The sequence below is a fragment of the Podarcis cretensis genome (genome assembly GCF_951804945.1).
Source record: "Podarcis cretensis genome assembly, chromosome: 13".
NCBI lineage: Eukaryota > Metazoa > Chordata > Lepidosauria > Squamata > Lacertidae > Podarcis > Podarcis cretensis.
In genome coordinates, this window is record NC_137182.1 from 24,023,147 (window position 1) to 24,045,776 (window position 22,630).

The 22,630-nt window shown below is 45.8% G+C and overlaps 2 protein-coding genes across 3 annotated transcripts; one reads left to right on the forward strand and one right to left on the reverse strand.

Moving 5' to 3' along the window:
- Nucleotides 1-491: 491 nt before the first annotated feature.
- Nucleotides 492-8,222, reverse strand: LRRC46 (leucine rich repeat containing 46). 2 transcript variants are annotated; one of them, XM_079949954.1, is made up of 8 exons: nucleotides 7,969-8,222; nucleotides 5,452-5,530; nucleotides 5,238-5,346; nucleotides 4,925-4,971; nucleotides 3,707-3,816; nucleotides 2,925-2,994; nucleotides 2,264-2,424; nucleotides 492-951 (listed from the first exon to the last, which is right to left on the reverse strand). In XM_079949954.1, exons 1-8 carry the CDS (start codon nucleotides 7,979-7,981, stop codon nucleotides 569-571), a joined length of 972 nt encoding a protein of 323 aa, XP_079806080.1. In that variant the 5' UTR covers nucleotides 7,982-8,222; the 3' UTR covers nucleotides 492-568. The 2 variants fall into 2 exon arrangements, with proteins under 2 accessions (XP_079806080.1, XP_079806081.1); XM_079949955.1 differs by lacking the exon at nucleotides 7,969-8,222 and adding an exon at nucleotides 6,952-7,126.
- A 658-nt stretch (nucleotides 8,223-8,880) lies between these two features.
- On the forward strand, nucleotides 8,881-19,614 carry MRPL10 (mitochondrial ribosomal protein L10). Its single transcript, XM_079950065.1, has 5 exons — nucleotides 8,881-9,029; nucleotides 12,171-12,340; nucleotides 13,780-13,944; nucleotides 17,473-17,617; nucleotides 18,973-19,614. The coding sequence occupies exons 1-5, from the start codon at nucleotides 8,987-8,989 to the stop codon at nucleotides 19,218-19,220; spliced, it is 771 nt and encodes a 256-aa protein (XP_079806191.1). The 5' UTR covers nucleotides 8,881-8,986; the 3' UTR covers nucleotides 19,221-19,614.
- The last annotated feature ends 3,016 nt before the right edge of the window (nucleotides 19,615-22,630 follow it).

The window sequence follows — 22,630 nt, forward strand, 5'->3', positions numbered from 1 at the left end:
AAGCTCTGTATCCTCAACCTTACCACTGTTACCAGTTGCTGAGATGATTTGGGATGGAGCTGCCTTCTAAACAAATATCCCGTCCCAAACCTTTCAGAGGTTTGACGCAAATTGCCTTTAAAAGGCATAGGCAAGGTTTCAGATCTACATCATTATTTTGTTTCCTTGCCAAGTTTTAGGCAGATCCAAACTCCTAACAAGGAATTCTGAGCGGCCTCATAACTCTATACTTCCCAGGAATAGTTTTCACAGGTAAGCCGGTTTTCATCAAGTAGGTCAGAATTTCAACAGGCGCAAAAAAGCCTTCCTGCATGTCCTTAGGAAGAGGCAAACCCCATTGGCCTGAGTAACCCTGCAACTGGCTTCGCTGCTTGCAGCCTTCACTTAGAGGAAGCACTGCCTACAGGTTTCAGCAGAGGGCCTTTGTCAGTTTTCTGCCTCCTTGCCATGCCCCTCCACACTTAAAAGATGGATAACGACCCGTCTGCTGATTAGATTCAAGGAAGTATTGTATTTGTTTGAGAGGATAAAGCAGAAATTAAAAACGAAAAGCAAAAGGATGCTCTGATCATTTCTTTACACCTTTGCTTGTGGTTTTCATTACACCAGACCCCTCTCCCTTTGAAGCTTTCAGCTGTGTTGGACTTGAGCTGCCAGCCTTCCCCTTTGAGGCTCTTGGCCCCTTTTTGGGTGTTGGGTTTGCCATTTTTGAAAGGCTGGAAGGAGGGTGGTGGTGATATTCACTTTGGAGCACGCTCCCCTCTGGGGCTGCAGATATTAGTTCTGGTACACCGAATGGCCAGGGCGGCCTTTCACTTGTGTTGAACACCAGTTCTCTCAGATTCTGCATCTGCCTCAGCTCCTCCAAGCGGTCTTCGTATTCCCTCGCTTCCTCCTCCCTCCGCTGGGCTGAGTGGGCTCTTAACTCCTCACGGAGGTCGGCAAAGAAGTCTGCCAAATGAAGAGGATATAAGTAAAAAAGCAGGCCCGCTGTGTCTGGCACTAGATAAATGCCTCCCCACCAATTCCTTTTCCTACTGTCCATTCTCAGCAAATGTGCAGCGGGAATCTATGACTTACCAGGGGATTTTTTTTTTAAGGGCAACAGTGTGTGCACTCTTGGCCAAAATAATATGAATTATTTGCAATGACATGGAGTCTGCATCATCCGGAAGACAATTGCTCTTTAGGAGCGGGGAGCTCTGTGTCAGCAGCTGCTGCCTCTAGGAATGGGCACAGAGTGTTCCTTTATGTGGGGATGACTAGTGGAACCCCACAAGTTTTTGACTAGTGTGCGTCACTGGAACGACTGCCCTTTTGGCCTTGGAAACCAGCTCAGGCAGGAAGTTGGAGAGTCAAATGTTCTGCACTTAATTATCCCAGGGACATGAGGCAGTTGCTCTGCTGAAGCTATGGAGTGCTGGGTCTGGTCAGTCCATAAATGGGAAGACCCTCTGGAAATGCAACGTAGAGCTCCGTAACAGAGAGAAGTGACATACTGTGTATAAATGTAATGACTGTTAATAAACTTTGCTTTATAAACTTACACATAGCATCTTATTTATTAGATTTATATACAGACCGCCAAAAATCTCAGGGCGGTTCACAAGATGAAAACATTTTAGTTATTCACCAGATAAAAACATTTATTTTGTTGAAACCAACAAAACAATAGCCCCTCCCCTTCTCTCCCACAAACACATTTAAAAGGCTGTAGATAAACAGCCAAAGGCCTGGGAAAAGAGGAACGTTTTCGCCTGGCACCTAAAGTTTGGTAATAATGTGCCAAGCGAGCTTCCCTGGGGCGAGCATTCCACAAACGGGGAGCCATTGCAGAAAAGGCCCATTCTTCCCCCTTCCCCATTTTTTAAAATTAATTTTCACAAAGACAAACAAACACAAATCATAATCTTCTTAAAAATTATACTTATTGACATTGTTAAGTGACTTCCTCGCTTCCCCTTGGTTGAATTTCCATGCATATCCATTTAACAGTTTTCCAAATCACAGTTCTTATAAAATTTACGTTTAGCTTTAACATCTTTCAGTCTTTTCATTTTGAAATTATACAAATTAATTCATCACTTAACTTATATAAAATCCTAAGCCAATTAGTTATCTGCAAGTTATTTCCAACTAAGAAAAGGCCCGTTCTCGTGTTGCCACCCTCCAGACCTTGCGTGGAAGAGGCACCACGCAAAGAAGGTCCTTGGTCCCCAATGTTCCTAACACCTAAAACCTGGCCTGGAAACTTTGGGGGTACCTTTTTCTATGCTCAAAGGTATAGCGAGATCAGACCAATCCTCGTCACTTTCTTCTGAACTGTCCTCCTCCTCTTCTTCAGTTTGGACGGTGTCTTTCTGATTGGGAACACCCTGCGTATCCAGTTCTTTCAGATGGGGCAGAGCTGCCAACACGCGCTCCCTTGGGATGGCCAGAAGGAAGCAAGAGTTCTCAAGCTGGGCGTCAAACAAAACAACTCCCATCTTCAAAGCCCATGGCAGCCCCCTAGTGAGGTGGGAACAGTGGCTAAAGGAGAGGCAAGCTTCCTAGATGCACCCGTTTCTTTGGCACTTGAATGAAGAATCGGACACAGAGGCCTCCCCCCCCAAAAAAAAAGCTGCTAGAAGCCATGCTGTTTTGCTTAGAAAGCCCTGCCACCACTTCCCACATCTCCCATCCATTCTGATCCTTCCCTTGACTTTTTCCTGTGGTACTGTACATGGAAACCTCCATTCCTGCAGGATGCCCAGGCAACAGGCAGGCAGGTCCCAGAGATGGGGCAGGTATGCCAACACAGGGAACTGGATGAGGGGGTTGCGCTCTTCATCCCTCTCCTGTAGGTTCTACATGGGCATGATGCACATGCCTAAAGCTGTTGGGTGGGATATTATGCAGAAGCGTGGATCGATTCTTGGCTTTACCTGTAGCTGTTCTGCTTAGTGCATTCGTTTCCTGTCAGGTCAAGGATCACGAGGCTCCGGGGCAGCTCATCTGTACAGAAAGTTAGGCAGAATCGGGGAAGCTGATGGGAATAAATGCATACAGGATGCAGGGCTGGCTTATTCAAGTTTAGCACATGAAGCAAAAAATGGGGATGAGCTCCTTTTTTACATGGGGCAGCTGCCTTTCTGGTATAGTCAAACCTTGGTTCTCGAACGGCTTAGTTGATGAACAAATCGGCTTCCGAACGCTAAAAACCCAGAAGTAAGTATTCCAGGTTTGAACATTTTTTCAGAAGCCAAACATCAACACGGCTTCTGCTTGAGTGCAGGAAGCACCTGCAGCCAATTGGAAGCCGCGCCTTGATTTCTGAACATTCTGAGAGTCGAGTGGACTTCCAGAACGGATTAAATTTGAGAACCAAAGTACCACTGTACTAGCTTCTGAAGCTAAAATAAGGGTGGTAAACAGATCTGATCTGTCAACCCAGTGGGAAATTCACCTGCACAATAGAATTTGAGTTGGTGGGTACTGGATTTCAAGAGGGGTTTTGTTTTGTTTTGTTATTTATGTACAGAGTACTCCTAGCCCAGTGTTTTATTAGTCAAATTGGCTGGATTAGCAGCCGACCAGTTTAATTTAGTCTTAATACCCATCAGAGTAGATGGATGGGTGAGTTGTTTTCCACAATGGATCCCAGGAAACTTGATAGTCCAGAAGAGAGTATTGCAGGTGGTGAAGCCTAGTGTAGGAAAAGCTGTACCTGTGTCCAGTGTTTCAATGCGGTTCTGTGAGAGATCCAGAAACTGCAGCTTCAGGAGAGTATGGAGGTTCTCCACTTGGCTAATGCGGTTCCCGGCTAGTGTCAGAAAACTGCAGTTGCATGAGAACACAATAGGAGGAGGTGGTGAGATCCAGGAGACCAAGGATGACTCTGCCTTCTAGAGAAGGGGAACTGCACACTGAAGCCGTGATTTACTTCTCATTGGGCAGCAGGAAAGAGTTGTAATGCAACTCTCAAAGCCCAGATGCAGTCAGCCTCTTTTCCCTTCACTCTCCTTTATCCCCTGCATTGGTTTAAAATTAGCAATGCACTTCTGCTCCTCACAATTAAAACTCCCTGTACCTTTGCTTCTGATGATGGAAGCATAAAAATATCCCCTCCACAACGAAAACCAGCACACCAGAGAGAAGGCCTTTAGCCTATATTATCTTTATGGTGGGAATAATACCTCTCTGGGCAGGTCCACACCATACATTTAAAGAACATTTAATGCACATTTTGGAGAAGCCAAGTGCTTTAAATGTGCATTGAATGTTATTTAATAGGAGGGGGAACTGTATTTCCCATTATTCTTTGGGGGATGTCATGTGCTTTAAATGAGCTTTGGGTGTACTTTACATGTATGGTGTGGATCCTCTAACTCATCTTTGGTTGGCCGCCTTATCTCCTCCAACTCTACTCCCGGTTGTCTTCTGCCATGATCCTCCTATGCATCACAGCCTTCCCTGCTCTGTTCATCAAACTACTTCTTATTCCTCCTTCAGGACCCACTACTTGAATAAAATATTGACTCCCCAGTTGGCTTGATTTAGAAGTGGTTGAAATTATCTAACTTCCGCACAAAATGTCCTTTTAGAGGTAGGTAGGGAGGTTGGTAGATAGATAGATAGATAGATAGATAGATAGATAGATACAGACGTACCTTTGAAGTCAAACGGAATCCATTCCAGAAGTCTGTTCGACTTCCAAAACGTTCAACTTCCAAGGCAAGGCTTCCAATTGGCTGCAGGAGAAACCTGCAGCCAATCAGAAGCTGTGGAAGCTGCACCAGACATTGGGCTTCTGAAAATCATTCAAAAACCGGAACAATCACTTTTGGTTTTCGATCGTTCAGGAGCCAAAACGTTTTAAGTTTACAGGTGTTTGGCTTCTGAGGTTCCACTTTATAATGTTGGGAAAACAAGTAATTTTACTTACGTCAAGTTTGGAAAGCAGCTCAAGTTCTCAATTTTCTCTATTTGGTTCTAAAAGGAAATTAACATTAATCAGCTTCAGAACCTCTGAATAATGGAGCTCATGAATGCACACACAAGCAATTTTTCCTGCCTGTGTTCTTGGTTCAGTACTGCTTCAACACACAACCAAACTTTTTCACGAAGTCCTTGAACTTGGCCCAGTACCTTTCTCCTGGGATGCTTCTATACTAACTGACCAGGTTTTGACAGGGCCCCATCTTTCCAAGAGAATGTTGTTGTACCATGGCAGTGAACAGTGTGGTGACATATTTTACCTGTTGCAGGTAGAGGCTGTGGACCTGCTCTAAACCTTGCAGATTTGCGATGCAGCTAATTCTCTCTCTGTCTAGCCTGAGGGTATGAAGAGAAGCCAAGGCTTGGGAACTAAAAGGAAGAGAAATTTATCAGAAATCAGCCCCACAGCTCCTCACCTTCCAGCCCTGAATATTATCACCATCTGAATTAAAGTTCAGTGCATAAGATACTCACATACTCTCTGGGGACTCTTTCTCCACTGGAATGTTCAGGTTCCTCTGAGCAATGAGGGATTTCGTCATACTCACTCCTCCTATGGGGAGATAACTTCTGTGAGTTATCTGAAAGCAAAACCACTGGAATTCCCTTTAGATAGCAAAGCCAGGTGATGTTTAGCTAACAATTCACTTGAAGCGCCATATTAGACCAAGGGTAATAATAAAAAAATAAGCATGTCTTCTAAAGGCTCAAATCGCTTCCTATTCATTGACTTCATGATGCTCTAGGGTTGCCCTATTTTGAAGAGGAAAAAAGAGGACACATCTGCCGACTTCTGCATTTAACTATGGCTCACTATGACTCTACCCATGAAAAAGAGGACGTGTCCTGGAAAAAGAGGACATGTGGCAACGCTATGCAAGGATGGGCAGAACATAATTTGTAGCTCAGTGTTGGGACTAGTCCTTTTTTTGGTGGATCACCTGGCACCTGCTGGTTGCTGGGCTTCTGCTAAGGAAGGTTACGTAAGTGGACTTCGATGTGATCCATCAAGGCTCTGACTACATTTATATGGTTTTAAGGAAGAGACTGAGTGCATATTTGTATATTCCGACACTTAATATTGATTAGTTATGCCTGCATATTCTCATTTAAAAAAAGAACCAGAAAAACTGACATCAGCACACCCCTCCATTGGTTGGCAAGACTGAACAACCATCTTCCTTTCTCCTCCGAACAGAGGAACGTTGCAAGACCTGTTCTCTGAGCAAATGCAGCAGTGGTTGATGTAGGTTGACATGTCTCCACCATTCTGTAGTCCTGTTTCAGCCATTTTGTGCTATCTCATGCTCCCATGGCAGCCATATTGTGACTGGCGCCCATGATGCTTTCTTAAAATTTCAAATGTTTCCACTGTCTCAAAAAGGACTGAACTTCCACAGCCACTGCCCATCATGAACCATGATTTGGAAGATTGGCAGCAACAGCAGCAGATACATTCTATGCCTGAGAAATTCTTAGTCTCTTGTTAATTATGCCATTTTAAATGTGAATTTTATATTTTACTTTCTTTAGTAATGTTTTCTTTTGAAATGTTATTATTAATTTATTTGTTAGCTTTGCTGTGTTAAATGTGCATTTTTCACTTGACCTCCTTTGTAATGTTTTCTTTTGAAATCTTCAAAACAACATTTTTGTTTCCCATTACAGTAATTGCATTGCTTCAAATGTATGCTTTATATTTGACTTTCTTCTGTACTGTGGATTGTTTTATTTGACATTTTAATGTAGGTTGTAAACTGCTTTGAGGTTTTTTTCCTTAAAAATGTAATGTGGGATAGAAATTAATAATAATAATAGCCCTATAATACAATGCACAATCAATCAAAAGGATTCTAATTTTCAAGTTCACCTAGTTTTGTACATTAGCTCTTACGTGCAAACTTGTTTCATATTTATAATGGAAAGCAAATAAGATCTAACAAATTATTAAGAGCAATTGGCACAGGAGAGTAGCTGGAGTGCCCATAATGTTGACAAAGGAAGTTTTCCACCTGGTGAATTTCTCCTCCTCCCCAAAAGCCAATCCTACACAGATATAGTTGTGGGTGTCTATGTAGAATTCATCATGTGAAAGGCTGGACTGGATGAATCCCAAGCCAGAATGAAGACTGCCGGAAGAAATATCAACAACCTCAGTTATGCAGATGACACAACTTTGATGGTTGAAAGTAAGGAGGAATTAAAAAACCTCTAAATGAGGGTGAAAGAGGAGAGAGCAAAATATGGTGTGAAGCTCAACATCAAAAAGACCAAGATCATGGCCACTGGTCCCATCACCTCCTGGCAAAGGGGAAGAAATGAAGGCAGTGAGAGATTTTACTTTCTTGGGCTCTATGATCACTGCAGGTGGTGACAGCAGCCATGAAATTAAAAGACACCTGCTTCTTGGGAGAAAAGCGATGACAAACCTAGACAGCATCTTAAAAAGCAGAGACATCACCTTGCCAACAAAGGTCCATATAGTTTTTCCCAGTAGTGATGTATGGAAGTGAGAGCTGGACCATAAAGAAGACTGATCGCCAAAGAATTGAAGCTTTTGAATTATGGTGCTGGAGGAGTCTCTTGAGAGTCCCATGGACTGCAAGAAGATCAAACCTCTCCATTCTGAAGGAAATCAGCCCTGAGTGCTCACTGGAAGGACAGATCCTGAAGCTGAGGCTCCAATACTCCAATACTTCCAGAAGACTCCCTGGAAAAGACCCTGATGTTGGGAAAGATGGAGGGCACGAGGAGAAGGGGACGACAGAGGACGAGATGGTTGGACAGTGTTCTCGAAGCTACCAACATGAGTTTGACCAAACTGCGGGAGGCAGTGGAAGACAGGAGGGCCTGGCGTGCTCTGGTCCATGGGGTCACGAAGAGTCGGACACGTCTAAATGACTAAACAACAATAAAATGTACCTGTACATATAACACACAGAGAACCAGCCCCACTTAGGGGTTAAGGCACCTTTAGACACGATTACTCACCTCCTGACATCATTGATGGAAAGGGTCACCAGCCGGGATACCTTGACCACACCACTCCCAGCAATGCAACAGGCCTATCTATGTTGAGTGTGAGGCACCCTGGGAATTTGTGGTGCTGTGAGACGGGGAGGAAGGGAACCTGAAGCAGCTACAGTTTGGAAATCTCCATAGCAACCGTTCGGAACTAGTGTCAAGGTCGTCCTGGCAACAAGCCCTGGGAGCGGGGAGGGGGAGAAACGGCCTTAGCAGCAGACGCAGCCGCTTGGACGTTGCCTAGCAACGGGTGGGAAGTCGCGGGATCTCCTTAGCAACAGGCAGAGAGGGTGATGTGGGATTCCCCTTAGGAAGGCGTGGAAGGCTTCCCTTGAAAGTGGCCGTGCTGCAACTGAGGGAGGGGAGAGAGGAGGGTGATTTGTGGGGGTGGCGCAGTGCCCTTTCGGGCAAGAGCTTGCAACAGGATTCTGCCTAGCCAGGAGAATGCATGCACTGGGGTCTGTTTCTCCTGAGGGATGTTAGGCATCCTTTGCGGGGCATCCTTTGCAAAGCCTCAAAGGCTTGAGAAGAGGGTCTTCCGAGTTGCACCTTGAGGAGAGGGGGCACCCCGGTCCGAAGGAGGCCTTAAGCAACACCTGGAATGGGGGGGGGTCTTGAGGAAGGGTCTCAGCTGTAGCGAGAGACGGGGCGGGGGTCTCGGTGAGATTTTATTTTTTTAGAAGCAACAGCTTGGCGAGTTTAGGGGGGTGGATGGAGGAGGTCGTGAAGTCTTTCCTTAGCAACAACAAGCGAGGGCCGCTGGGAAACAAAAACATCCACCTTTCACTTCTATGAAACAATTGTAGAGCGGAAGGAGAGCGTGTAACCCGTTGCTAATAGCCAGGAGGTTTCTTTTTATTTGTCAGGCTTCATAATGGGGAAAAATGGGTTCCTTCTCCTTTAAACCTCCCCACCGCCCACCCAAGGAGGAGCTATGCTTCCCATCCCATAATGCTCGGCTTCTGTTCGCCGCACACCCCTCAAGATGGCTGCCGTTACTCGCTGGTGCGAAAGGTTTTGCAAAACCGGTAAGGGCAAGATAGATGTTGGGGAAGTTTTGTTCTCCTGCACTTACTGGTTGCTAAGAACTGCCCCTTTCACGCGTTGCATTTTCTCCCCTTCCTCCAGCCTCGTGGGGATCCAGTGCCCTACATCTCGCCCTGTTGAAATCCAGAATCTTAATAATTTTCTTCCCACCCCACCATCCGAGATCCAGCATGTGGCATTTCTGGGGTGGTCTTTTATTATTATTAGACAGACTCTGTGGCGTGTCCAGTCATTCATTTCATGGCTAATAAGGTATTGCAGAGCTAAAGGCAGCTGCATCGGTTCTTTAAACCTGTGCAGCCCTCGAAGGACTCTTGTGGGGAGAGCTAGGCTCAAAGTTCCCAGAAATTCGGGTTTCGACCCCAGCCCAGCCTGGCCTTTCCTCAAATGTGTGATCGAATTTGTTGTGGCAAGGGAAATTACCCAGTCTGGCACTGAAGTGGAAGTGAAGTTGGTGGGCATGCAGATTGCGCTATCATAGAATTATAGAACTGGAAGGGTCCACCAGGGTCATCGCCCTGCAATGCAGGAATCTTTGGCGGAAAATAAATTTAGTTCGGTCTCTTAAAATGCATAATCTGTCATTTGTCATTCTTGTGAAACGTATTATTGGCCATTGTAATATTTGTTGAATATGGTAACAAGCTGGAGAAAATCTGCCCGTAATGAGTTTCCTATTGAGGCACCCAAAACGCAAACTGTCTCTAAATAATATGAATGGGAGGCAAACCTAAGTTCTTTGTTCATCTGATGCCATAACAGCAAAAATAATGTTCCTTACCACTTTGTTCCTTGCTATTAATTATATACTCAGAATTTACATTTACCGTATTTTTCCATGTATAAGATGAGCTTTTTTGACCCAAAAATGAGGTTCAAAATTTAGGGTTGTCTTATACACGGGGTGGGGTGGGGATGACGGACCAATCGCCACTTAAAATCTCGGGCTCGTGCTTCATTCCGGCGGGTGAGCAATTTTCGGCATTGGCCACTTGATTGGGGAGAAATGCCGAAAATCGCTCACCCGCCGGAACACAGCACACAACCGTTCGCATCTCAGAAACCACCTATCAGCTGCCTGATCGCCGCCAGCGGCCGCCAATCACACTCCCGCTTGCTGCGACAAGGGCAGCTGTCTGTTGGCTGCTGCAGCGGCAATTGGGAGGGCTAATGGCGGCGATCGGGCAGCTGATAGGTGGTTTCTGAAACGCAAGCAGTTGTGTGCTGCGTTCTGGCTGGTGAGTGATTTTCAACATTCCTCCCCAAATAACCCCCCCAAAAGCTCAGTCCTCCCCCATTTTCTAATATAGGGTAAAGGGACCCCTGACCATTAGGTCCAGTCATGACTGACTCTGGGGTTGCGGCGCTCATCTCGCTTTATTGGCCAAGGGAGCCAGCGTACAGCCTGACTAAGCCGTTTCTGGCGAACCAGAGCAGCGCACTCAAACGCCGTTTACCTTCCTGCCGGAGCGGTACCTATTTATCTCCTTGCACTTTGACATGCTTTCGAACGCTAGTTTGGCAGGAGCAGGGACCGAGCAACGGGAGCTCACCCCGTCACGGGGATTCGAACCGCCGACCTTCTGATTGGCAAGTCCTAGGCTCTGTGGTTTAACCCACAGCTCCACCCGCATCCCTCATTTTCTAATATAGGGGTCATCTTATACATGGGGGCGTCTTATAGACGGAAAAGTACGGTACTTCCCTAGTACCGTTAGGAATAGGCTGTACCAGGGGCGCCGACTTATAAAAAATATTGGGGGGGGCCCATACCGGGGTCCTGCCCCGGGAAGTTTTCTAAGAGCCGCTCCCGGCCCGTTGCTGCTGCTGCCGCCCGCCTCGTGGCCCCCTCGCCAGCTGAGGGAGGGAGAGAGACCGAGAAGGAGAGAGATGCGTGGTGGGCAAGGCAAGTGCCCGCCGCGCCTCGCCTCCCACCGCCCCTCGTGCCGGCCGCCCCCTCCTCTCCCTTCCCCGCGCGCGCGCTCGCTCGCTCGCTCGCCCTCCTCACCCCAGCTCTTGGCCGTTCGCCCCAGGAACTCGCCACTGTTGGGGTTGTAGATGAATCTCCGCCACTCGGCCGTAGACTGGCTGAAGGGCTTCTTCTCCTCCTTGGCCATAGCGAGAGAGAGAGAGAGAGAGAGAGAGAGGCTGGAAAGAGAGAGGGAGCTCGGCGGTTCGCGGGCGGCGGTTTTTCCCCTGCCGAAACAACAGCGGCTCCTCAGAACCGCTAAGTAACTCTCCCTCAAGCGCCCGGCGGGAGAGCAGAAGAGAGGAAAAGGAAAGAGGGGCTGGGCCAGTCGCACGCACCGAGCAAAACTACTCGCGCCGCCTGTTTTACTACCGTAATAATTATTTGTTTTAACTCATTACTGAATGTATTTTAAAAGGTAACTATCGTCAAACAAGGAAAATAAAAAATACCAACATAATTTTGTGATTTTACGAAGCATAATATAACTAATAATTTTCTTAAATTATTGGGGGGGCGGAGCCCCCCCAAACGAATTTTTGAGGGGGCTCGGGCCCCCTCAGGCCCCATGGAGTCGGTGCCTATGGGCTGTACTGTACTGTTGTCCCTCCAGGCCATTAACATTTGGTAACCCCCCACCCCCCACACTCAAGCTGTGTTAAGAATTCCTGTGTGCATACATATTCAAAATTGCGCTTTCGAACCTGTTTCAGCTCATCTCTGACACTGAGTTACCAGAGCTGCATGCAATGCTATAACTACAGGCACACTATAAATATGTAGAACAGCATTCGGATGCTTCTTTGTGCCTTTAATTTTCCCGCCTTCTGCTGTAATCTGTAATTTAGCTGGCTTGCATGAGTCACAAAGCTTTCTACTCTGTAAGTGTCTGTTAATGTTGCTGCCTGTTTCTGGAGCACTAGTTTGGAATGTGTGGATTAGTATGTGGAGTGGCAACACCTGTGGAAGTGAGAGTGGGTGACTATTTCATCCTTTGGAACACTAGGATTCTATGCTTCCCCTTAGCTCAGTTTTTTATGGTTGGAAAGGATGGGATTACACAGTATGAGAGCCCACAGAATGTCCTACATTTGGGGGTTGTGTCTTGGGGGGGCCTAGCCATTCTGATTGTTCTGCTTTTCCATTGCTCCAGACTGGCTGCCCACCCTTCAGCTTATTCGTCATGGCTCCAAAGCCGTCACTCGCCATTGGAGACCTATGCATTTTGTGCGTCAGAAGCTGATGGAGGTGACAAAATACATCCCACCAAAGCCTTTGATCCCGGAGAGGTGCATCAAACCCCAAGTGAAACAAGTTGAAGAGGTAACAACACAACACACCCTTCTGCGCTGATTGTTACTGTCTAAACTCTATGGTGCAGAGCCTTCAAAATCATAGAGTAGGCTCTCTGCCCTTCTTTATTCATGTTTTTGCCAATTGCAGCAGGGCTGTTATGAACTCTGAATGCAAATGATGTCTGATGTTCTGCTCTTTTCCTGAACCTTGACTGTATTCCTTTCAGTGCCTGCTGAAGACATTATTATACAGACAATCCTATCCCACCTACTCTGACATTTAGAAAGTTTCAGGCAATTTTATTTGTTTTAGTCTACTTTGCCGTGGTTTTAATGTTCTGTATGTTTTAAATTACGGTTGTAAACTTTTTGCTATGTGATACAGGGAAGGCTGCTAATCACTCTAAAGTTGGTTTCTGTAACTCACAAATATATATTTTATAAGAGTTTGCAGTATAGAAGTAAATAAATAATAATGAGTGATAATCACTATAGCAGGTTTTGCACATGCTGCCTGTTTGGTTAAGAGTGTGGTGCTGATAACACCAAGGTTGCAGGTTCAATCCCCATCTGGGGCAGCTTCATATGCCTGCATTGCAGGGGGCTGGACTAGATGATCCTCAGGGTCCCTTCCAACTCTGTGATTCTTTGAAATCACAGGGATAAAGCTTCATAGCATGAAAACTTTCTAATGGAGTTCAGGCTTGAATGAAAACATTTCATTTGGTTTTAATGCTTCATTAGGTATGCACAGAGCATGGAAATGCCCTGTTCCCTGGGCAGGGTAGGTAGATCTAAATCAGTTGCTTAAATCATCGGGAACACAGTGTCAATTTAAACCACTGATTTAAATCAAGTTTAATCTAATTCATTTGTTTTCTGAACAGGCATGCATACTGAATGCCATTGCTGTTCAATTCGCAACTGAACAGACCTTTATGTTATCTACAGAGATAACTCAAAACCTCTGCACTCTGCCTGCCTTTTGCAGCACAGAATTTACTTAATTTACTTAATTGAAGTAAAATTGGTTTTATAGGGGTGTTTTAACTTGGAACTGTTTAAGTTGTATTGTTTATGGATAAATTTTGATGTATTGTTTTTAGATATGGGCCAATGGCCGTAATAAACCAATCATCAATACATCTGTGTAGCTTTCGACAGCTTTGTGGGTTTTCAGTGTGGTGTAGTGGTTAAGAGTGGTGGACTCATAATCTGGTGAAGCGGGTTCAATTCCCCGCTCCTCCACATGCAGCTGCTGGGTGACCCTTCTCTGAAGTTTCTCAGCCCCACTCACCTTACAGGGTGTTTGTTGTGGGGGAGGAAGGGAAAGGAGATTGTTAGCCACTTTGAGACTCCTTCGTCTAGTGATAAAGCGGGATATCAAATCCAAACTCTTCTTCTTCTTCTTCTTCTTCACTCTTTTCAAATCTAATGGCAGCAAACAAAATTTCTCGCCTTCCCCAGGAAAATGGCTACGTGAAGCTGTTGCGTCGAGATGTCGAACAAGCATTCCACGAGAGTAAAATGATTGCTATCTGCCAGTACAACCAAGTTCCTGCAAATGACATGGTACTCATGGGGTATCGACTGCGGAAGTATAACATCCATGTCAAATACTTCCCCAATGAGGTACAGTTACATGCAAACAGTTCTTATAGGAATAGAGAGGGCAACGTGCCTTAGAGCATGTTGCCTCATTTTTCCCCAAGCAATTTTCCGTATCCTGTGAAAGCAAAACTTAATCAGAGCTAAGCTTTGACATGCAAATCTGCTGTATTGGATATATAAAATGCTGCATGAGGTGCCTGTATTCATTGATATCTTGACGGACTTTGTATCTGGGCAGCAGATAAACAGAAACTGCTGCCGGGATCAAAGGCTTTGGTGGGATGTATTTTGTCACCTCCATCAGCTTCTGACGCATAAAATGCATAGGTCTCCAATGGCGAGTGACGGCTTTGGAGCCATGACGAATAGGGGCAGTACAGGATTCCTTTTGGTGTACCGACCTCCCCGCTGCACCAAGGATTCCCTGCCCGAGCTGCTTCAGGTCGTGGCGGATGTTCTCCTGGAGACACCTAGCTTGGTCGTCCTAGGGGATTTTAACATCCATGCCGACACGACCTTACAAGGGGCAGCTCGGGACTTCGTGGAAAGCATGGCCGCCATGGGGCTGTCCCTGAATAAGTCTGGCCCAACCCATAGCCGCGGACATGCCTTGGACCTGGTGTTTACCTCTATGGATGTTGGTGATCTGACACTAAGTAAAAGTGAAACAAAAGAAGTGCCATGGTCAGATCACTTCCTGGTGCAACTGGACTTCTCTGCGACCCATCCCCTCTGCAGGGAGGTGGGACCGATTCGGATGGTCCGCCCCCGCCACTTAATGGATCCAAATGGTTTCCAGAGAGTGGTAGGGGATGCTTTATCCCATGTTGATGGCCTTTCAGCTGATTCCCTGGTGGCCCGCTGGAATGCGGAGTTAACCAGGGCTATTGACTGTTTGGCTCCGAAGCGCCCTCTCCGATTGCATGGAGCCCGGAGAGCCCCGTGGTTTTCCATGGATCTGAGGGCAATGAAACAATCTTTGAGACGGCTAGAGCGCCGGTGGCGGATAACTCATTCCGAATCTGATCGGACACAGGTTAGAGCTCAACGTCGAGCCTACCAAGTGGCGATAGCGACGGCGAAGAAGAATTTCTTCACCGCCTCTATTGCATCTGCAGAAAACAGCAGCAGGAGACTTTTTCAGGTGGTTCACAATTTAGCGGAACCACCTGTAACATCGGGGCCCAGTACGGGCCACTTGTTCTCCTGCAATGATTTTGCAAAGTTTTTTGCAGATAAAATCGCTCATATTCGGGAAGAAGTAGACTCCACCGTGGGAGCAGGGCCAGGGCGGGAGAGTGCTAGAGTTCTGTCTAGTCAAGTTGAGTGGGATCAATTCCAATCTGTTACCTCCGAGGATGTGGACAGGCTGCTTGGACGAGTGAAACCAATTACCTGTCTCCTGGATCCTTGCCCATCCTGGCTTATAAAAGCTAGCCGGGAAGGACTGGGCGATGGGCTTCGTGGGGTGGTGAATGCTTCCTTCCGTGAGGGAGCCTTCCCAGACCCGCTGAAAGAGGCAGTTATTAAACCGCTTCTTAAAAAACCATCTTTAGATGCGGCCACAATGGCCAACTATCGCCCAGTCTCAAATCTTCCATTCTTGGGCAAGGTGATAGAGCGAGCGGTTGCCGAACAACTCCAGGCACGCCTGGAAGAAGCGGACCATTTGGATCCCTTCCAGTCGGGATTCAGGCCTCATCATGGGACTGAAACTGCCTTGGTCGCACTGGTTGATGATCTCCGGCAGGCTAGGGACAAAGGTGAGAGCTGTTTCCTAGTTCTGCTGGATCTCTCAGCGGCGTTTGATACCATCGACCATAACATCCTTCTGGACCGTCTTGAGGGGCTGGGAGCTGGGGGCACTGTCCTACAGTGGTTCCGCTCCTTCCTCCTGGGCCGTGTTCAGAAAGTGGTGGTGGGGGATGAGTGTTCAGACCCCTGGGCTCTCATTTGTGGGGTGCCTCAGGGTTCTGTCCTCTCCCCCATGCTTTTCAACATCTACATGCAGCCGCTGGGAGAGATCATCAGGAGGTTTGGGCTGGGTGTTCATCAGTATGCAGATGATACCCAGCTCTACCTCTCTTTTAAATCAGAACCAGTGAGGGCAGTGAAGGTCCTGTGTGAGTGTCTGGAGGCGGTTGGAGGATGGATGGCGGCTAACAGATTGAGGTTGAATCCTGACAAGACAGAAGTACTGTTTCTGGGGGACAGGAGGCGGGCAGGTGTGGAGGATTCCCTGGTCCTGAATGGGGTAACTGTGCCCCTGAAGGACCAGGTGCGCAGCCTGGGAGTCATTTTGGACTCACAGCTGTCCATGGAGGCACAGGTCAAATCTGTGTCCAGGGCAGCTGTTTACCAGCTCCATCTGGTACGTAGGCTGAGACCCTATCTGCCTGCGGACTGTCTCGCCAGAGTGGTGCATGCTCTGGTTATCTCCCGCTTGGACTACTGCAATGCACTCTACGTGGGGCTACCTTTGAAGGTGACTCGGAAACTACAACTAATCCAGAATGCGGCAGCTAGACTGGTGACTGGGAGCGGCCGCCGAGACCATATAACACCGGTCTTGAAAGACCTACATTGGCTCCCAGTATGTTTCCGAGCACAATTCAAAGTGTTGGTGCTGACCTTTAAAGCCCTAAACGGCCTCGGTCCAGTATACCTGAAGGAGCGTCTCCACCCCCATCATTCTGCCCGGACGCTGAGGTCCAGCGCCGAGGGCCTTCTGGCGGTTCCCTCATTGCGAGAAGCAAAGCTACAGGGAACCAGGCAGAGGGCCTTCTCGGTAGTGGCGCCCACCCTGTGGAACGCCCTTCCAGCAGATGTCAAAGCGATAAACAACTACCTGACATTCAGAAGACATCTTAAGGCAGCCCTGTTCAGGGAAGTTTTTAACGTGTGATTTTACTGTGTTTTTGGTTTTTATGGAAGCCGCCCAGAGTGGCTGGGAAGGCCCAGCCAGATGGGCGGGATATAAATAATAAATTATTATTATTATTATTATTATTATTATTATTATTATTATTTCATTAGAAAGCACCCATTTCCAGCAAGTTTGGCGTGCGAAATTTTGAGACCCTTTTGGAGACGTCTGCTCAGAAACAACAACATCCAAGGAATTTTGAGTGAAGCGGAAATTTTGATTTGGCTAGCAAAATTCCCTAGAGGGCCTTCTCGTCCCTTGCCCAATGTATAGCAGCAAAATATCAAATGGCAATTAGAGTTTGACCAGTCCGCTGGCTCAGTCCAATCCTACAGTATACTAGCCCAACTACTTCTCCCAGTCCCCTGTAGTTTCTGCCCCATATCCCCCTCACTAGATTCAGCCTTTCTTTAAACTGAATGTTGCCTTACAGCTAGTGGTGTACAGACCGCAACCCGGAGACCCTTCATGGTCCTTTAAAAGTTCCAATGCAGTAAGACAGGTTGTAGTTACAGCATCACTTAACGCTTATTTCTTCACTTGTAAATCAAAACTGGAGTCCTGCCCTGGTTCAGCAGGTATTTTCTCCATGTTTAATTGGTTCTATACTTCCACCTTTCCAGGTCATGATACCCTTTCTTTCGGAATCCAAATATAAGAATCTCCTTCCTCTCTTTGTGGGGCGCAACCTCCTACTGATGAGTCCGGAAACGAGGGCACAGGAAATGCTGCGAGTCCTGAGGGGTGTGCCACAAATCAACCTCCTAGGTAAGTGTTGAAAGATGGATGGCTAAATTCTGTGTTATCAAATGGATTCAGAAATGAGGACCAGGTCATGAGTTGAGGTATGCTGGAATGCAGATTTCCATCTGGATATTGAGGCAGTACTTGATTCACAACTCGTGTTGATTTAGCAAGCGTGGAAGCATCCCGATGGAATTTTATTATCAATTAAAACAGACTTCACAGGCTGGTAAATAGAGAGGCAAGTGCTGCCTAATGCTCATCTCTGTACTATAGCTTCCTAAAAGATTACATCACATGCTGACTGTTGTAATATTATTAAATAGTTTTAAGAATCAGAGTGAATACAAAAGGCAGTTGTGGTGCAGTCCGTATTCAAAAGGCTTATCTTTGGTGATCGCTCGTAGCCGAGTAAGATTGCCTTCCATGAACACAGTGAGTGCGTAAGTGACTGTGGAGGCCAATTCTGGATCCACACATCCTTCCACAGTGGGGACATAGGTTTCCGGGCGGGACTTGACCATGGTGAGGATTTGCCAAGCGTGCCTTCCTCTTAGCACATTTCTCCCTTTTTTCCTGAGTTCAAGCACCTTCAAAGTCCATGGCACCTTTGGTAAAGGCTGTTCTCCAATTAGAGTGCTTGCAGGCCAGTGTTTCCCAGTTGTCTGGGTTTATACTACATTTTTTTTTAGATTTGCCTTGAGAGAGTCTTTAAACCTCTTCTGTTGACCACCTGCATTACGCTTTCCATTTTTAAGTTCGGAATAGAGTATATCAACTGTATTCAGCTAATAGGAGTTGGGGATAGAAATCAGCTGGGGGATGCCAGCAACAACAAGCGTGGAGGGCAGAGGGGTGAGTCAGGCAGCAATGAAGGAAAGGCTCTTGATAACAGAGAGGAAGCCAGTGAACATAGAGCCACAGGGAGAGGCCACAGAATGGTCTGAAGACACACGATGCAGATTCCTTACCAAAGCTAAGGGAACCTGGCCCTGCAAATTGCCTGTATGTGAAACCACTTGGGAAACATGCAAAGTTCTTTGGAAAGAAGAGGTGGGTAAAAACTGAGACTCGGGTGCATGAACTTGAATGCCCCGTGCTAACCCAGCTGTGTCTGCCTGGGTACCGAGACTCAGCACACCATTATTCCAGGTTAGTCCATGAATTTCAGTGCACCTCCTTTGAGTAGGACATCTTTGGATACAACCCTATGTCTCCTTTTAAAAATGATTGTCCTTTCAAAAAAAACTATTCAATCTACAACCAGTACTATAAAGTTTTGATTTGGCCAACCCTCTTCCAAATCATTTTTAGTACTTCCAAATTATTTTTAGTACTTCTGAATGTTACTGATGGTGCCTATTTTCTCATCCTTCCAGGAGCTTGTGTGGACAACACCATCCTAAGCAAACAAGGTTTCACAAACTATGCCAAACTCCCGTCCATGGTGACTGCCCAAGGGGAGGTCGTGGGTGCCCTCTCTCTCATGACATCCCAGACTAGCACACTTCTACAACGCGGCCCTGTTCACTTGACTTCCTTGCTGGACCAGTATGTCAAACAGCAGAACTGTGAATCAGTTGAAGCAAAGGAGACAGGGACTCTGGAGAAGTCAGAAGCCCTTTGATGAACTTTCTTCCCATTTCTGCTCATTGCTTCAGGCACAACTTGTATTCTGTTTGTTGGCATGTTTGTATACTGGGTGAGGCAAAGTTGGATGGCTGAATTCTGTATATCAAGTGGATTTGGGAATGAGGACCAGATCATGAACGAGGTATATGCTGGAATGCAGATTTCCATCTGGATATTGAGGCAGTACTTGATTCACAACTCTCGTTGATTTAGCAAGCATGAAAGCATCCTGATGGAAGTTTATTATCAATTAAAACAGACTTCACAGGCTGATAAATAGAGAGGCAAAATGTTACATGCAGCCTAATGTTCATCTCTCTGGTACAGCTTCCTAAAAAAATTATGTCACATGCTCGCTGTTGTAATATTATTAAATATTTTTAAGCATCCCGCTGTGTGTGTCTTACTGTGTTGGGCTACAACTGGGATGAAGGTAAGCAGTGCACTGAATATAATCTGTGAAACCAAATAGGAGTTCTGTGAACTCAATGCATGCACATTTTATCAATAGGGTGTAACTCTAGTAAGTTGCTTTTGAGGCACTCCAAAGTGGATTAAAATGTTCACTTGCTCTTCCAGCAAGAATACCCCTTAATGTTTAATAGAAATGTTTGCTTACATGATGTACTTGTTCTGTTGTTTTGGGAGGGGGACTGGGTGATAATGAAATGTTATTTATGTAATGTATTGTATAATACTGGCCTTTCCGGGATAGAATCCAGGGCAGTTTACAAAAACTGAAACAGCAAGAACAAGATAAAAAAACATGAAATATTACTAAATAGATAGCAGACACATGATATAACAATATTTTAAAGTGCTAGAAGGGGAAAAAATGGATTTTTTGCTAGGCTGGCACCAGTATCCAGTAAGCCTCCCACAACTGGATCCTGTCTCTAGAACAGTGATGGCTAACCTGTGCCCTGAAGGCAGTATTTCACCTCCAGTGGGTATTTTGTGGACTCTCACGAGCCCCACAAAAATTGCCTTTTTTAAAAAAAAAAAAAAACCTTTTTAAAAAAATTACTGACTGCTCCCATAAGATATGATACTATGATACGATACTGCAATGCCAAAAGGTTTTTTAATTCCCTTATAAAAAATATTTTCTGCTTATTTCTCCCACTGTGATGCCAAACGTTTTTGGTGCCCTCCCCAATGCCATTTAAAAAAACAAATTGTTAACTAACACCTGCTTTGGCACTTAGACCAGGCCCATTTGGTCACGTGGCTCCCAGGTGGTTCGTCATAGGTCATTGTGGCCCTCAATCCCCAAAAGTTTTTACACCCCCATTCTTGAGAATGAGTCGTACTTCAGATGAAACAGGGAACTGGAGGTTGGGGTTGGCAGGTGCCTTTAGTCATCTAGTTAAGTCTATAGGCAGGATGTTATGGAAGGAGTTGCTCCGTCAGGTGCTTGAATCTCAAGTGGTTTGGGGCTTTGAAAGCAGGCACCAACACTTTGGATTGGGCTCTTTGACTGCCAGACTATTATTATTATTATTATTATTATTATTATTATTATTATTATTTTCTACCCCACCCATCTGGCTGGGTTTCCCCAGCCACTCTGGGCGCCTTCCAACAAAAGATTAAAAAATACATTAAAACATCAGTCATTAAAAACTTCCCTAAACAGGTCTGCCTTCAGATGTCTTCTAAATGTCAGAGAGTTGTTTATTTATTTGACATCTGATGGGAGGGCGTTCCACAGGGCGGGCGCCACTACCGAGAAGGCCCTCTGCCTGGTTCCCTGTAACTTCGCTTCTCGCAGTGAGGGAACCGCCAGAAGGCCCTCGGCGCTGGACCTCAGTATCTAGATTGAACGATGGGGGTGGAGATGCTCCTTCAGGTATACTGATCAACTCCTCATGATTTCATAGAATCAGAATAGTATAAATTTAACAAAAGCATTGCCTGCACCCTTTCAAGCCTATTGTCATAGCAGTAAAGGGTAGGAACTTGCTTTTTAAAAAAATAATGCACTGAGTGAAAACAGAATTGAAGGCTGTTGAATGGGATGTGGGCCTTTTGCCATGACTTTGACGTTTCTGGCCTTTGTGCATCTTTGCTGTTGTTTCCATTTGAGCCTTTTGTGCCCTACCAGGAATGTATGGTTAAACAAGTCCAACCCTCTTTTTCCTATTGCATTCCTCCAACTTACCACTGAATGACCTGACAAAACACGCAGCCGTTTCTAGAATCTCTGTGGTCCCAGCATGAGTCATAAATGCATTCTGTGTGATAACAACCAGCTGTTCCTGAAAAGACAAAAATTGCTTTCCCCGCTGGTGGTCTGCCAAGTGACCAGTGAAAAGGCAATAGGCATGACAGAGCAAGTAGCAGTTCATTGCCCTAGGAACGCTTAATTTGTGAGGAAGGGTATGAGACTTTTGTAGTTGCCAGGCTCCTTTAATGGGGAGTCTTGACAGCTAAAGCAGGTTTGAAACAGGTTAAGATTTGTGGCATAATTAGACATTGGGGAGTGATTCATCTATGTTGTGGCTGGTTGTATCTGCTAAGCTTGTTTAGGAAAGGCATTCAGCGACATTACCGCCTGCCAATTGAGCACCTGTAGAGAGAGAGAAAAAGAGATTTGAAGAGAAAGGCTTTTTGAACTGAATACCATTTCTCCATAATCCAAAATACGCTTGGGCAGGTTGAGATTACTCAGTGGAGAATGTACCAACATCTTCCTATTTTTCAAAGCCTCAAGCAGGATAACAATTGTAACTCTGTTGAACACCATAAAAATGCTATAGAAATAGATGATGTTATTTCATCTCAGATTAAGCACTGACAATTAATCCTTCAGAATTAGGGACTGGGAAGCAGATGTGCTTGTTACACCAAATGAATCGTAAGTCTTCATGAGAGTCGGCTACATCATCGGCTGTAGAAGTTTTCCAAATACTAACCTCCAAAACATAAGTTTTATTCCAAAGACTACACATCAGAGTGCACATGATTATGCTGTAATGGGATATAAAACTGCAAGAGGGGCTCAGAATGTCAAACCTCTGTGTATGGTAGAAAAGTGGTGACATCTAATCTTGGGACAGAAACTATTAACCTAGCCAAAATAGGTGAAGAGTCAATGATAGCTAATCTGGACCACAAAAGTCAGGAAATGTAAATAAAGGTAAAATGGACAGATCCTGAAGACATAATTTATGTAGGCAAAAGCAGGCAGTTCCTGGGTGCTCTCGCACTCAAGTACAGGAATGGTGGGCCTCTGAAGGGCCTAAAACATCTGGAGGACCACATAACTATTGGCCATACTGCCTGGGATTGAAGCAAGTTGAGTCCAGCATCAACTGGAAGCCCAGTGGTTCCACATCCCTGTTCTAGTATATAACAAAGAAAAGGAATTCCAGTGGTAAGCTGTTCAGGCTGGCTTTGCTT

Excerpts from the sequence above, each read along its gene's own strand:
- LRRC46 (XM_079949954.1), bottom strand. Across the intron at positions 3,817-4,924 it reads AGCTGCTTTCCAAACTTGAC|TTTTCTGACACTAGCCGGGA; the intron begins GTAAGTAAAATT and ends ATGCAACTGCAG. Across the intron at positions 2,425-2,924 it reads ACTAAGCAGAACAGCTACAG|GGAGCGCGTGTTGGCAGCTC; the intron begins GTAAAGCCAAGA and ends GGCCATCCCAAG.
- MRPL10 (XM_079950065.1), top strand. The coding sequence starts at position 8,987 with ATGGCTGCCGTTACTCGCTGGTGCGAAAGGTTTTGCAAAACCG. Across the intron at positions 9,030-12,170 it reads CGAAAGGTTTTGCAAAACCG|ACTGGCTGCCCACCCTTCAG; the intron begins GTAAGGGCAAGA and ends CCATTGCTCCAG. Across the intron at positions 12,341-13,779 it reads AAGTGAAACAAGTTGAAGAG|GAAAATGGCTACGTGAAGCT; the intron begins GTAACAACACAA and ends CGCCTTCCCCAG.